General features: G+C 41.8%; 1 protein-coding gene across 1 annotated transcript in view; it reads left to right on the top strand.

The window, feature by feature from the left end:
- Positions 1 to 13,734, top strand: part of LOC133563455 (immunoglobulin superfamily member 22-like) — a 64,817-nt gene that overhangs the window by 4,903 nt on the left and 46,180 nt on the right. The window contains exons 2-6 of the mRNA XM_061917588.1: positions 2,973 to 3,123; positions 4,180 to 4,314; positions 7,472 to 7,608; positions 11,060 to 11,159; positions 11,236 to 11,272. Of these exons, the coding sequence (XP_061773572.1) occupies positions 2,988 to 3,123; positions 4,180 to 4,314; positions 7,472 to 7,608; positions 11,060 to 11,159; positions 11,236 to 11,272 (545 nt within the window). The 5' untranslated portion in view covers positions 2,973 to 2,987. The remainder of the gene's footprint in view (positions 1 to 2,972; positions 3,124 to 4,179; positions 4,315 to 7,471; positions 7,609 to 11,059; positions 11,160 to 11,235; positions 11,273 to 13,734) is intronic.

Here is a 13,734-nt window from a genome sequence, read left to right as displayed (position 1 = left end):
AAGAAGGCCGTTTTAGTAACGCTTTTAATGTGTGACTCAAAGGAGAGAGTTGGGTCGAAGATACTACCGCTTTTACAAAGCATCATTGTCATATCAGACAGGTGCGTCTGTACTGACTCATCAGATGTTTTCACGGGTGGCTCTTTTGAGGGTGATAGAATAAAAAGTTTCATAAGACGGTTCTGTGAGTGACACATTTTAATTCGCGGTAGAATGGAGCTCGACTCCTGCTGGTGTTTGGCATTAAGCAGTTGTAATGTGACTAATCTTCCCTCTGCTACCGAATGTGTGCCGGCATGATGTGAACAGGCGGGAAGGCAGCACCAGCGCTCATGTAGCGAAACAAATGACAGCAGCCATATTTAACAGGACGGAGGCGGTAGAGATAGGCACACCCTGCAGGTGTATGAGGATTATTATTTTAATTGGATCTTTGTTTAAGCTTGAAAATAAAGTGTCATTTTAGTGTGTGTTGAAAAGGTGACGATAGAGCAAGTGGAAGGTATTCAAATCTACAAATGCGATTCCCTCAGAGAGAGAAAGTGAGAGGAAAGTATTCACTACGCTTCACTTTTTCCACATTTTTTTTTATGTTACAGCCTGTTTCCAAAATGGAATAAATTCAGTTTAGTTCTCAAAGTTGTACGGACTATACGCCATAATTACAATGTGAAATGTGGTTTCATTTTTATTTTTTACATTTGCTGATTTATTAAAAAATCTAAATTCAAAAATCACAAGTATTTAGACCAGGGGTCACCAACCTTTTTGCCACCAAGAGCTACTTCTTGGGTACTGATTAATGCGAAGGGCTACCAGTTTGATACACACTTAAATAAATAGCCAGAAATAGCCAATTTGGGGCTTCACGGTGGAAGAGGGGTTACTGCATCTGCCTCACAATACGAAGGTCCTGCAGTCCTGGGTTCAAATCCAGGCTCGGGATCTTTCTGTGTGGAGTTTGCATGTTCTCCCCGTGAATGCGTGGGTTCCCTCCGGGTACTCCGGCTTCCTCCCACTTCCAAAGACATGCACCTGGGGATAGGTTGATTGGCAACACTAAATTGGCCCTAGTGTGTGAATGTGAGTGTGAATGTTGTCTGTCTATCTGTGTTGGCCCTGCGATGAGGTGGCGACTTGTCCAGGGTGTACCCCGCCTTCCGCCCGATTGTAGCTGAGATAGGCGCCAGCGCCCCCCGCGACCCCGAAAGGGAATAAGCGGTAGGAAATGGATGGATGGATGGATAGCCAATTTGCTCAATTTACCTTTAATAAATAAATGATAAATAAATAAATGATAAATAAATAAATGATAAATGGGTTGTACTTGTATAGCGCTTTTCTACCTTCAAGGTACTCAAAGCGCTTTGACACTACTTCCACATTTACCCATTCACACACACATTCACACACTGATGGAGGGAGCTGCCATGCAAGGCGCCAACCAGCACCCATCAGGAGCAAGGGTGAAGTGTCTTGCTCAGGACACAACGGACGTGACGAGGTTGGTACTAGGTGGGATTTGAACCAGGGACCCTCGGGTTGCGCACGGCCACTCTACCACTGGGTATTTCTGTCTGTCATTCCGTCGTACATTTTTTTTTCCTTTTACGGAAGGTTTTTTGTAACGAATGAATGATGGAAAAAAACACTTAATCCGACGGTTTAAAAGAGGACAAAACACGAAAAAAATGAAAATTAAATTTTGAAACATAGTTTATCTTCAACTTCATTTCATTTCATTTTTATTTATCTCATTCATTGATGTGCATTTAGAACGATACATAATTATATCACAATTATACAATTTGAATTCACACAATTCCTGAGAAGGAGCAGGATGAAAAAAATCGTATAATTTCCTGCCCCTTTTGACGTAGTACATTATCTTACTTCATGAGTATCATTTAAGCCGACACATATATCCAAATGTAATGAAACAATCAAAAACAAAAAACACAACACATTTCGACTCTTTAGAATTAAAAATGAAGGGAAAAACTAGCTAATTCAAATCTTTTTGAAAAAATTTAGAAAATAATTTATGGAACATCATTAGTAATTTTTCCTGATTAAGATTAATTTTAGAATTTCTATGACATGTTTTAAATAGGTTAAAATCCAATCTGCACTTTGTTGGAATATATAAAAATCGGACCAAGCTATATTTCTAACAAAGACAAATCATTATTTCTTCTAGATTTTCCAGAACAAAAATGTTAAAAGAAATTCAAAAGACTTTGAAATAAAATTTAAATTTGATTCTACAGATTTTCTAGATTTGCCAGAATATTTTTTTAAAATTTTAATCATAATAAGTTTGAAAAAACATTTCACAAATATTCTTCGTCAAAAAAAACAGAAGCTAAGTTAAGAATGAAATTAAAATGTATTTATTATTCTTTACAATAAAAAAAAATAATTTACTTGAACATTGATTTAAATTGTCAGGAAAGAAGACGAAGAAATTTAAAAGGTAAAAAGGTATATGTGTTTAAAAATCCTAAAACCATTTTTTAAGGTTGTATTTTTGCTTTAAAATTGTTTTTCTGAAAGTTATAAGAAGCAAAGTAAAAAAAAAAAAAAAATTTATTTAAACAAGTGAAGACCAAGTCTTTGAAATATTTTCTTGGATTTTCAAATTCTGTTTGACTTTTGTCTCTCTTAGAATTTAAATGTCGAGCAAAGCGAGACCAGCTTGCTAGTAAATAAATAACATTTTAAAAATAGAGGCAGCTCACTGGTAAGTGCTGCTATTTGAGCTGTTTTTAGAACAGGCCAGCGGGCTACTCATCTGGTCCTTACGGGCGTTGGTGACCCCTGATCTACTAGATCCGGATTGGAAATGAGTCATGTGACAATTGGTTGCTGAAAATCCTTCACCATCATGAAGTGTCCTTTTGGTTCTCTAGTTGGATGTCTCTTTATTCAGACACCATCTTAACAATATACCCACCATCATCTTTCTCTAGACCACTTTGGGCAGAATGTCGCAAATGGAACAGCAGATGAGAAGGACCATGCCGATGTCTTCTTCATCTTCCTCCTCCTCCTCCTTCAGTTCCTCCATCAGCTCCGCCCGGCTGCGAAAGGTCCCTCAGGGCTTGTCCAAGACCTTAGATGGTAAGAATCTCACATATGAGATGTAAAATGATGTGAATTAAAATCAGTTTAAAGAAGAGCCTAATATTTTTTGTTTTCACAAAGTCATCCAGGAGCATTTTTTAAATGCAAAAAAATATTAAAATAAACCTCAAAGATTTCACAACCCCTCTGCATCACCTCTGCAGAACCCTTGTTCAAGACCTCTCTAGACCTTAAATACAGTTGTACATGCATGTGTGAAAAGCAAGGGACCACTGTATTGGTAAATCTCTGACTAATTAGTGCTGATGACGTGTTTCATGCATCAGACATCACTGGGGTACAGCGGAAAACATCTGCTGTGGTCAATGAATGAATGTGAATGTTTATTTATATAGCCCCAAATCACAAATGTCTCAAAGGACTGCACAAATCATTACGACTACAACATCCTCGGAAGAACCCACAAAAGGGCAAGGAAAACTCACACCCAGTGGGCAGGGAGAATTCACATTCAGTGGGACGCCAGCGACAATGCTGACTATGAGAAACCTTGGAGAGGACCTCAGATGTGGGCAACCCCCCCCCCTCTAGGGGACCGAAAGCAATGGATGTCGAGCGGGTCTAACATGATACTGTGAAAGTTCAATCCATAGTGGCTCCAAGACAGCAGTGAGAGTCCCGTCCACAGGAAACCATCTCAAGCGGATCAGCAGCGTAGAGATGTCCCCAACCGATACAGGCGAGCGGTCCATCCTGGGTCCCGACGAGCGGTCCATCCTGGATCTCGACTCTGGACAGTCAGTACTTCATCCATGGTCATCGGACCGGACCCCCTCCACAAGGGAGGGGGGGGACATAGGAGAAAGAAAAGAAGCGGCAGATCAACTGGTCTAAAAAGGAGGTCTATTTAAAGGCTAGAGTATACAAATGAGTTTTAAGATGAGACTTAAATGCTTCTACTGAGGTAGCATCTCGAACTGTTACCGGGAGGGCATTCCAGAGTACTGGAGCCCGAACGGAAAACGCTCTATAGCCCGCAGACTTTTTTTGAGCTCTAGGAATCACTAATAAGCCGGAGTCTTTTGAACGCAGATTTCTTGCCGGGACATACGGTACAATACAATCGGCAAGAGACCTTCAGTCAAGTACAGAAGTCTCCCAGCCTCCCAGAGGGGGAATCTGTCCCAGATTTTGAGGAAAAACTACGCCCTATCACTGCACAAGAGGGTAAGTTTCTTCAATGAATATGAAGTCATTTTTGCTCATTGTATCCTCTACTATCTATCCATACTGTAAGTGTTTTAGAAATAAGTAATGTGAAATCAAATTAAAGACAGTTTGACTGAACACAGTTATAAGTATTTAGGGCAGCACGGTAGACCAGGGGTTAGTGCGTCTGCCTCACAATACGAAGGTCCTCAGTAGTCCTGGGTTCAATCCCAGGCTCGGGATCTTTCTGTGTGGAGTTTGCATGTTCTCCCCGTGACTGCATGGGTTCCCACTTCCAAAGACATGCACCTGGGGATAGGTTGATTGGCAACACTAAATTGGCCCTAGTGTGTGAATGTGAGTGTGAATGTTGTCTGTCTATCTGCGATGAGGTGGTGACTTGTCCAGGGTGTACATCGCCTTCCACCAGGGTGTACAGCTGAGATAGGCTCCGGCATATCCCCGCGTCCCCGAAAGGGACAAGCGGTAGAAAATGGATGGATGGATGGATGGATGCCGAAGGCCAATAAAAAAAACAAGCTGTTGTCCAAAAAAACTTTGGACAACCCTGCACTAGTCCACCATGTGAACCTTATTCTTAATTTGTTGTGTTTTCCTCAATATAAACCTGCTCAGTGGCCTTGTGGTTAGAGTGTCCGCCCTGATATAGGTAGGTCGTGAGTTATACCAAATACTATAAAAATGGGACCCACTACCTCCCTAATATTTGCACCTGGCCTCGCTGACAATAAGCTATCCATACACTTAGGTAAAACGGAATCAATCCTATTTGGGTCCCATATCAACCTTAAGATAGTCAGTGACTTCACTATAAAAGTGGGTGACATTGTTATCACCAGGAAAGACTAGATCACCTACCTAGGTTCTATTCTAGAGGCTAATCTTTCCGGTGATAAAATGGCAACCAAGGTAATCAAAAAGGTCAACCAAAGAACAAGATTCCTCTACAGAATCTCCTCTCTGGTCGACAAAAGCACCTTGAAGATTCTAGCGGGAACTCTCATTCAACCCTTCTTCGATTACGCTTGCACCTCCTGGTACCCCAGCACCTCCAAAACCCTTAAATCTAGGCTCCAAACATCCCAGAATAAGCTAATCCGGTTACTTTTAGACCTCCACCCCAGATCACACCTCACTCCAACCCACTTCTCCAAAGTGGGCTGGCTCAGGGTGGAGGACAGAGTAAAACAACTTGCACTGAGCCTAGTCTATAAAATCCGCTACACCTCCTTGATCCCGAAGTACATGTCAAACTACTTCCTTAACGTAAATGACCGCCATAACCACAACACCAGGGGGAGTTCCACAAACGACATTAAACCCAGTTTACGATCTAACAAAGGTCTTAACTCATTCCCCTTCTATGCCACATCAATGTGGAATGCACTCCCAACAGGTGTAAAAGTAAGTGCATCTCTCCTACTAAGAAAGACCTATACTGTTTCAATGTCCATTTCTCTGTTGATGCAATTGTTGATGACTGAAGTACGGATATCAACCAAAGCTCCTCATCCCACCCCCCGGATTGTAAATAATGTAAATAATTCAATGGTCCTGATGGCTTCATCTGGCCGGGATCTTCAGCTCTCGCTGGACCGGTTCGCAGCCGAGTGTGAAGCGGCCGGAATGAGAATCAGCACCTCCAAATGCGAGTCCATGGTTCTCTCCCGGAAAAGGGTGGAGTGCCATCTCCGGGTTGGGGAGGAGACCCTGCCCCAAGTGGAGGAGTTCAAGTACCTAGGAGTCTTGTTCACGAGTGAGGGAAGAGTGGATCGTGAGATCGACAGGCGGATCGGTGCGGCGTCTTCAATAATGCGGACGTTGTACCGATCCGTTGTGGTGAAGAAGGAGCTGAGCCGGAAGGCAAAGCTCTCAATTTACCGGTCGATCTACGTTCCCATCCTCACCTATGGTCATGAGCTTTGGGTCATGACCGAAAGGATAAGATCACGGGTACAAGCGGCCGAAATGAATTTCCTCCGTCGTGTGGTGGGTGTCTCCCTTAGAGATAGGGTGAGAAGCTCTGTCATCCGGGAGGAACTCAAAGTAATGCTGCTGCTCCTTCACATCGAGAGGAGCCAGATGAGGTGGTTCGGGCATCTGGTCAGGATGCCACCCGAACGCCTCCCTAGGGAGGTGTTTAGGGCACGTCCAACCGGTAGGAGGCCACGGGGAAGACCCAGGACACGTTGGGAAGACTATGTCTCCCGGCTGGCCTGGGAACGCCTCGGGATCCCCCGGGAAGAGCTAGACGAAGTGGCTGGGGAGAGGGAAGTCTGGGCTTCCCTGCTTAGGCTGCTGCCCCCGCGACCCGACCTCGGATAAGCGGAAGAAGATGGATGGATGGATGGATGGATGGATGGATGGAATTCAATGTATATACTATGATGATTAACTTGTGTGATGACTGTATTATGCTGATAGCATATATTTGTACCATGAATTGATTAACGTGGACCCCGACTTAAACAAGTTGAAAAACTTATTCGGGTGTTACCATTTAGTGGTCAATTGTACGGAATATGTACTGAACTGTGCAATCTACTAATAAAAGTTTCAATCAATCAATCAAAACCTGCTTTGCACTCAGCATCAAGGGTTGGAATTGGGGGTTAAATCACCAAAAAGTATTCCCACTGCTCCCCTCACTTCCCAGGGTTGAATGCAGAAGATAATCTCACCACACCTAGTCTATGTGTGAATTGTGAATTTTTGTGAATTATATTTATATAGCGCTTTTCTCTAGTGACTCAAAGCGCTTTTACATAGTGAAACCCAATATCTAAGTTACATTTAAACCAGTGTGGGTGGCACTGGGAGCAGGTGGGTAAAGTGTCTTGCCCAAGGACACAACAACAGTGACTAGGATGGCGGAAGCGGGAATCGAACCTGCAACACTCAAGTTGCTGGCACGGCCACTCTACCAACCGAGCTATACTTAGCAATATTTGACAATCATTGGTACTTTACCTTTAAATACAATAACAATATTTTTCTTGTGTAAAATTGCTAGTTTTTTTTTTATTTTTAGCAAAAAAAAAAAAAAAAAAAAAATTGCTCATAATGGAATTTTCTGGAAATGTGGTTTTAGCAGTGTGCTATAGATGAAATCCATGGATCCGTCCCGCTCTAACACATGGTCTGTCATCTCAAGGTGCCGGTGCTGCTTTCAAAGCCAAGGTGTCAGGGAGGCCCGAACCCCAAGTTCGATGGCAGCGAGCCAGTGGGGCTCCGCTGTCGGAGGGCACAAAGTTTTTCTACGACGACATCAACAATCAACATATCCTCAAGGTTTTTCCTCCACACATCTACGCAACATTTTTACAAAAAAGATTAGAAATGTACGACGGTAGAACTATGGACTTTATTATTAATTTATTCATGGGTAAAAAGCAGGATTGTTGTTGCATGCAACATGATATGCTGAGTCAGCGGTGTCCAACTGGTTTTCATTACGGGCCACAACAGTTACGGCTTTGCTCAGAGGGTTGCATGTAACAGTGACTACATGCCAATATACAAAGCCCAAAACCAATAAAGTTCGCAAGTTGTGTAAATCGTTACGTAAAAACAGAATACAAATGCAAATCCTTTTCAACCTATATTCAATTGTATATACTGTAAAGAAAATATACTAAACCTTCAAACTGGTAAACTTTGTTATTTTTTGCAAATATTAATACTCATTTGGAATTGGTGCCTGCAACATGTTTCAAAAAAGCTGGCACAAGTGGCAAAAAAGACTGAGAAGGTTGAGGAATGCTCATCAAACACTTATTTGGAACATCCCACGGGTAAACAGGCTAATTAGGAACAGGTGGGTGCCATGATTGGGTAACATAGACTTCTAGTAGTCTACGTTACTTCTTCGTAATGTAGACTCAATATCCCTCTTTAAATCCAGACTCAAAACACACCTATTCCTGACTGCTTATTCATTGTAATCATCTTATCTTATCTATCTTTGTGGTTGTCGTTTTTATCCAGTTAGATTTTAATGTTTTGATTTTGTACGGTGTCCTTGAGTGCCCAAAAAGGCGTCTTATAAGTAAAATGTATTATTATTATTATTATTATTATTATTATTACTACAAAAGCAGCTTCCATGAAATGCTCAGTCATTCACAAACTTTGTGAACAATTGCGTGAGGAAATTGTCGAACAGTTTAAGAACGACATTTCTCAACGAGCTATTGCAAGGAATATAGGGATTTCACCATCTGCGGCCTGTAATATCATCAAGAGGTTCAGAAAATCTGGAGAAATCATTGCACGTAAGTGATGATATTACAGACCTCAGGCGGTACTGCGTCAAAAAGTGACATCAGTGTGTAAAGGATATCACCACATGGGCTCAGGAACACTTCCAAAAACCACTGTCAGTAACTAGAGTTGGTTGCTACATCTGTAAGTGCTAGTTAAAACTACTAGGCAAAGCGAAAGTCATTGATCAACAACACCCAGAAAGGCCGCCGGTTTCGCTGGGCCCAAGCTCATCTAAGATGGACTGATGCAAAGTATTCTGTGGTCTGACGAGTTCACATTTCAAATCGTTTTTGGAAAGTGTGGACGCCGTGTCCGTTGGAACAAAGAGGAAAGTTCTTAGTGCAAAGTTGAAAAGCCAGCATCTGTGATGATATGGAGGTGTATTAGTGCCCAAGGTATGGGTAAATTACACATCTGTGAAGGCACCATTAATACTGAAAGGTACATACAGGTTTTGGAGCAACATATGTTGCCATCCATCCAACCAACATCATCATTGACGCCCCTGCTTATTTCAGCAAGACAATGCCAAGCCATGTGTTACAACAGTATGGCTTCATAGTAAAAAAGTGTGGGTATTAGGCTGGCCTGCCTGTAGTCCAGACCTGTCTTCTATTGAAAATGTGTGGCGCAATATGAAGCGCAAAATTGAACAACTTAACCTGAACATCAAGCAAGAATGGGAAAGAATTCCACCTGAAAAACTTCAAGAATTGGTCTCCTCAGTTCCAAAATATTTACTGTGTGTTGTTAAAAGTAAAAGCCATGTAACACAGTGGTAAAAATGCCACTGTGCCAACATTTTCGCAAATTGTTGCTGCCATTAAATTCTAAATGAATGATTATTTGCAAAAACAAAAAAAAAGTTTCTCAGTTGGTACATTAAGTATCTTGTCTTTGCAGTCTATTCAATTGAATATAGGTTGAAAAGGATTTGCAAATCATTGTATTCTGTTTTGATTTCTGTTTTACACAACGTGCCAACTTTACTGGTTTTGGATTTTGTATTTACACATTACAAATATATATTGTCTGGGGAATTGAGGTAAATATCAGGCCTAACTATACATATGATTAGTAATACAGTAATGTTGATAGACAATGATTTAATACACACGGATTAAATCAGGCGACAATACAAATACAGTGGGGCGAAAAAGTATTTAGTCAGCCACCGATTGTGCAAGTTCTCCCACTTAAAATGATGACAGAGGTCTGTAATTTTCATCATAGGTACACTTCAACTGTGAGAGACAGAATGTGAAAAAAAAATCCAGGAATTCTCATTGTAGGAATTTTAAAGAATTTATTTGTAAATTATGGTGGAAAATAAGTATTTGGTCAACCATTCAAAGGAGGTTTTGGCTCAAAATCTCACGATACATGGCCTCATTCATTCTTTCCTTAACACGGATCAATCGTCCTGTCCCCTTAGCAGAAAAACAGCCCCAAAGCATGATGTTTCCACACCCATGCTTCACAGTAGGTTTGGTGTTCTTGGGATGCAACTCAGTATTCTTCTTCCTCCAAACACGACGAGTTGAGTTTATACCAAAATGGATACATGGATGATACAGCAGAGGATTGGGAGAATGTCATGTGGTCAGATGAAACCAAAATACAACTTTTTGGTATAAACTCAACTCGTCGTGTTTGGAGGAAGAAGAATACTGAGTTGCATCCCAAGAACACCATACCTACTATGAAGCATGGGGGGTGAAACATCATGCTTTGGGGCTGTTTTTCTGCTAAGGGGACAGGACGATTGATCCGTGTTAAGGAAAGAATGAATGGGGCCATGTATCGTGAGATTTGGAGCCAAAACCTCCTTTGAATGGTTGACCAAATACTTATTTTCCACCATAATTTAAAAATACATTCTTTAAAATTCCTACAATGTGAATTCCTGGATTTTTCTTCTTCACATTCTGTCTCTCACAGTTGAAGTGTACCTATGATGACAATTACAGACCTCTGTCATCATTTTAAGTGGGAGAACTTGCACAATCGGTGGCTGACTAAATACTTTTTTGCCCCGCTGTATCAGAACAGCCTTGAATTGCAGTTTTAAAAAGTGTCGGTACCAAAAGTGACTTGGAGGCAGAAGTCGGCTCTTGTGTGCAGCCTATCATTAAGCATAGGAACTTTACCGACTTGGTGCTGTCAACTGAGACAGCACAGCATGCATCACAAACCAAAAGTACTGTATATAGAAAGTAAACACTCTCTGATCCTTTTATCTATAACCACTCCAAAGTGGATTTAGCTCTCTCTCCGTGTAACAGCCCGGGGATCTTAAGTGAAGCTCAAATAGCTACTTTAAAGCAATTAACTTGTGGGTGCTGACATATGCATCTCCCTTTGGCTAACTGCCTCTCTGGAGTGGCCAAGTTAAGCGTCACACTGCTCTCTGCTGTTTTAAAAGTGTACTGCTGAGCAGTGCAAAGTAATTGTTGGTCACTGTGCTTCGGTTCAGATAAAAATCCTGACCCTGGAGGACGACGACGTCTACAAATGCATTGCCTCCAATGAGCACGGCGAAGCCATCTACAGTGTATCTCTCATTGTGACAGAAAGTCAGTGTATACTATATGACCGTTCACAGTGCGACCCTGTACTCTATTCACTTCTTTTGTTGGGTTTTGTTGCCAGATCCAGCACTGGACTTTAAAAAAAAGCTGAAGAAATGGTAGGTTTTTACCTAGCAGCCTCGACACTCCCAGAGGTGTCAACATTCCCTCTTATCTCAGCCCACATAATGTTTTGCATGCGATCCAGAAATATCTGCAGGATCTGAAGGAGTGCTTGTGATGTTGTCACACAGCAGGGGGGGACGATGTTTCTGAGATGTCAACATCCTCATGCCGTCAAACCCGCACCAAGCTTGCACGCTCCGTTGTACGCATATATTGTTGAGTACTTCTGCATGGCTATTTGCTCGGGCCCCATTGACATTTTTTGGGATGCCTTACTGAGTCCCTTAAAGGCCTACTGAAACCCACTACTACCGACCACGCAGTCTGATAGTTTATATATCAATGATGAAATATTAACATTGCAACACATGCCAATACGGCCTTTTTAATTTACTAAATTACGATTTTAAATTTCCCGCGGAGTTTCCTGTTGAAAACGTCGCGGATTGATGACGCGTGCGGGTGACGTTATTGGTTGGAGGGGACATATTAGCCAGCACCACTTGCGGCTAAAAGTCGTCTCTTTTCATCGCGCAATTACACAATATTCTGGACATCTGTGTTGCTGAATCTTTTGCAATTTGTTCAATTAATAATTGAGAAGTCAAAGTAGAAAGATGGAGGTGGGAAGCTTTTAGCCTTTAGCCACACAAACACACGGTGATTCCTTGTTTGAAATTCCCGGAGGTGAAGCTTTACTATGGATCAGAGCGGTCAAGCGAACATGGCAGTTTTCGGTGAGAAAATTGTGGAAATAAGTCGCCTTTTACCGGAGATCAGCGGAGTCAACTCACTAAAACACTAACAACACAATAGGCAGATAAGGGATTTCCAAGAATTATCCTAGTAAATGTGTCTAAAAACATCTGAATCGCTCGCACTGCAATAGCCTTCACTCTAAATTTCCTCATCCACAAATCTTTCATCCTCGCTCAAATTAATGGGGAAATTGTCGCTTTCTCGGTCCGAATAGCTCTTGCTGCTGGAGGCTCACATTATAAACAATGTGAGGATGTGAGGAGCCCTCACACCGGTGACATCACACGCTTCCGGTACAGGCAAAGCTTTTTTATTAGCGGCCTAAAGTTGCAAACTTTATCGTGGATGTTCTCTACTAAAGCCTTTCAGCAAAGATATGGCAATTTCGCAAAATGATCAAGTATGACACATAGAATGGACCTGCTATCCCCGTTTAAATAAGAAAATCTCATTTCAGTAGGCCTATAACATGCACGAAACGCCCCCATATTTTTCAGCCGCGTCGGGCGTGACGAACAATTATATAATTTTCGGCTCCTGAAATTGACTTTTTCTAAAAATGTCTCTCCAGTGCAGACCTGTGTAAATTAAGGCCCGGGACAAGCGGCCCGTTGAGCTTTTCAATCTGGCCCACCGAATTTTCCCAAATAATTTTTTTAGGTCTTATAGGCCTACTGAAACCCACTACTACCGACCACGCAGTCTGATAGTTTATAAATCAATGATGAAATATTAACATTGCAACACATGCCAATACGGTCGGTTTAGTTTACTAAATTACAATTTTAAATTTCCCGCTGAGTTTCTTGTTGAAAACGTCACGGAATGATGACGCAGGCGCACAACGTCACAGAGTGTAGAAGACATAGTAGCGCAGCACTATTTAAGGCTAAAAGTCGTCTCTTTTCATCGCGCAATTAAACAGTATTCTGGACATCTGTGTTGCTGAATCTTTTGCAATTTGTTCAATTATTAATGGAGAAGTCAAAGTAGAAAGATGGAGGTGGGAAGCTTTTAGCCTTTAGCCACACAAACACACGGTGTTTCCTTGTTTAAAATTCCCGGAGGTGAAGCTTTACTATGGATCAGAGCGGTCAAGCCAACATGGATCCCGACTACATCTCAACCGGCAATTTTCGGTGAGAAAATTGTGGAAATAAGTCGCCTTTTACCGGAGATCAGCGGAGTCAACTCACTAAAACACTAACAACACAATAGGCAGATAAGGGATTTCCAAGAATTATCCTAGTAAATGTGTCTAAAAACATCTGAATCGCTCGCACTGCAATAGCCTTCACTCTAAATTTCCTCATCCACAAATCTTTCATCCTCGCTCAAATTAATGGGGAAATTGTCGCTTTCTCGGTCCGAATAGCTCTTGCTGCTGGAGGCTCACATTATAAACAATGTGAGGATGTGATGAGCCCTCACACCGGTGACATCACGCGCACATCGTCTGCTACTTCCAGTAAAGGCAAGGCTTTTTTATTAGCAGCCTAAAGTTGCAAACTTTATCGTGGATGTTCTCTACTACATCCTTTCAGCAAAAGTATGGCAATATCGCGAAATGATCAAGTATGACACATAGAATGGACCTGCTATCCCCGTTTAAATAAGAAAATCTCATTTCAGTAGGCCTATAACATGCACGAAACGCCCCCATATTTTTCAGCTGCGTCAGGCGTGACGAACAATT

The sequence above is a fragment of the Nerophis ophidion genome, linkage group LG12 (genome assembly GCF_033978795.1).
Source record: "Nerophis ophidion isolate RoL-2023_Sa linkage group LG12, RoL_Noph_v1.0, whole genome shotgun sequence".
Taxonomy (NCBI): Eukaryota; Metazoa; Chordata; class Actinopteri; order Syngnathiformes; family Syngnathidae; genus Nerophis; species Nerophis ophidion.
This window is presented reverse-complemented; position numbering and strand designations above follow the sequence as displayed.